The sequence below is a fragment of the Penaeus monodon genome, chromosome 33 (genome assembly GCF_015228065.2).
Source record: "Penaeus monodon isolate SGIC_2016 chromosome 33, NSTDA_Pmon_1, whole genome shotgun sequence".
Taxonomy (NCBI): domain Eukaryota; kingdom Metazoa; phylum Arthropoda; class Malacostraca; order Decapoda; family Penaeidae; genus Penaeus; species Penaeus monodon.
Window position 1 is genome coordinate 18106592 of NC_051418.1, and position 1140 is coordinate 18107731.

The following is a 1140-nucleotide window of genomic DNA, read 5'->3' on the forward strand; positions in this document are numbered from 1 at the left end:
TTGGATGAGTTTGGACTCATGTTTATTTTTGGGGCAAAAAACTGCATAACATGTAAAAAGGCTTGAGTAATAATATTTTGAAATCCCAGAAAACTCATGTCTAACACAAAGGCAATTATCAAATCTTATGTTTGACACAAATTGCGGTACAAAACAAGCATAACATGTACAAGTATATATACTCATAATAAAATATTCAATTTCTAAAATCTGAATTGTTAAATCTTACATTATAAGTAAAAAAAAAGAAGATATGTAGGGCACTTTTCTAGATTGGCATGATGATGGACAAGTATAATCTTTAATTTTGAACTTGAATGTCAGGTATGAAAATATCAATGCCTGCAAAAAGAAAACAGCAAAACAAATTACAAGGATAGGAACCTAGGCTTCAATTTTTCCATAAGGCTAGCTGCTTTCTCCAGCATAAATTCAGCATCATGTCTGGTATAGCGATCACATGGGGCTCCTAAGCTTGTTGGGTATCTCATGTTGGTATGATGGCCGATGTGACATTGCATAACGCTTGCCAAGCTCAATGTATTGCTGCAGGATAGATGCTCTGCCACTGCAGTCAGGGAATGGCACTGAGAGCCACTCTGATAACTCTGCGCCATGTCTCTGTCCTCCAAGTATAGGGCTGCTTTTAGGACTTTCTCGGCTGCCTGTGAATTAAGTTAAATTTCGTAATTATTGTGTGGCGCCATCAGGACAGGAACACGCAAAGCAAGGCAATGGTTTAAGTAAAAGAATTATGAAGGCACAAACACAAAAGTTATCACGTAATAGAAGTGTGAAAAGAGAGAAAAAAGACCAGGTTTTGCAAATGAAGACAATGGAAGAGCAAGACCAAAGAAAAGCTAGGAGAATTATGCAAAGGGAAAGAAGTGTTGCAAAATGTGCACAGGATGAAATAAATTGGAGAAGGCTTAATCAAAACAGACCACATGAAAAGCTCAGATAATTCCTTTGAACATGACTAACAACATTGCAGTTACTGTTGACAACTTTTATTGCTGTTTTTAATGATTATGGATGCTACTCCTAAAAATGAAGAAGCCATAGATTTAGGTTATATGATTTTATATAACTTCAGATTAATTAATTTCACTTTAGTCATGGGCCAGAGGAAGGAGGGGG

At 36.3% G+C, this 1140-nt stretch overlaps 1 protein-coding gene across 1 annotated transcript in view; it reads right to left on the reverse strand.

Annotated features, from left to right (window-relative positions):
* The window catches only part of LOC119594120 (sacsin-like), a gene marked incomplete at its 5' end in the record, with an annotated part of 21024 nt that overhangs the window by 474 nt on the left and 19410 nt on the right, over positions 1–1140 (reverse strand). The window contains 1 exon segment of the mRNA XM_037943182.1: positions 17–665. Within this exon segment, the coding sequence (XP_037799110.1) occupies positions 369–665 (297 nt within the window).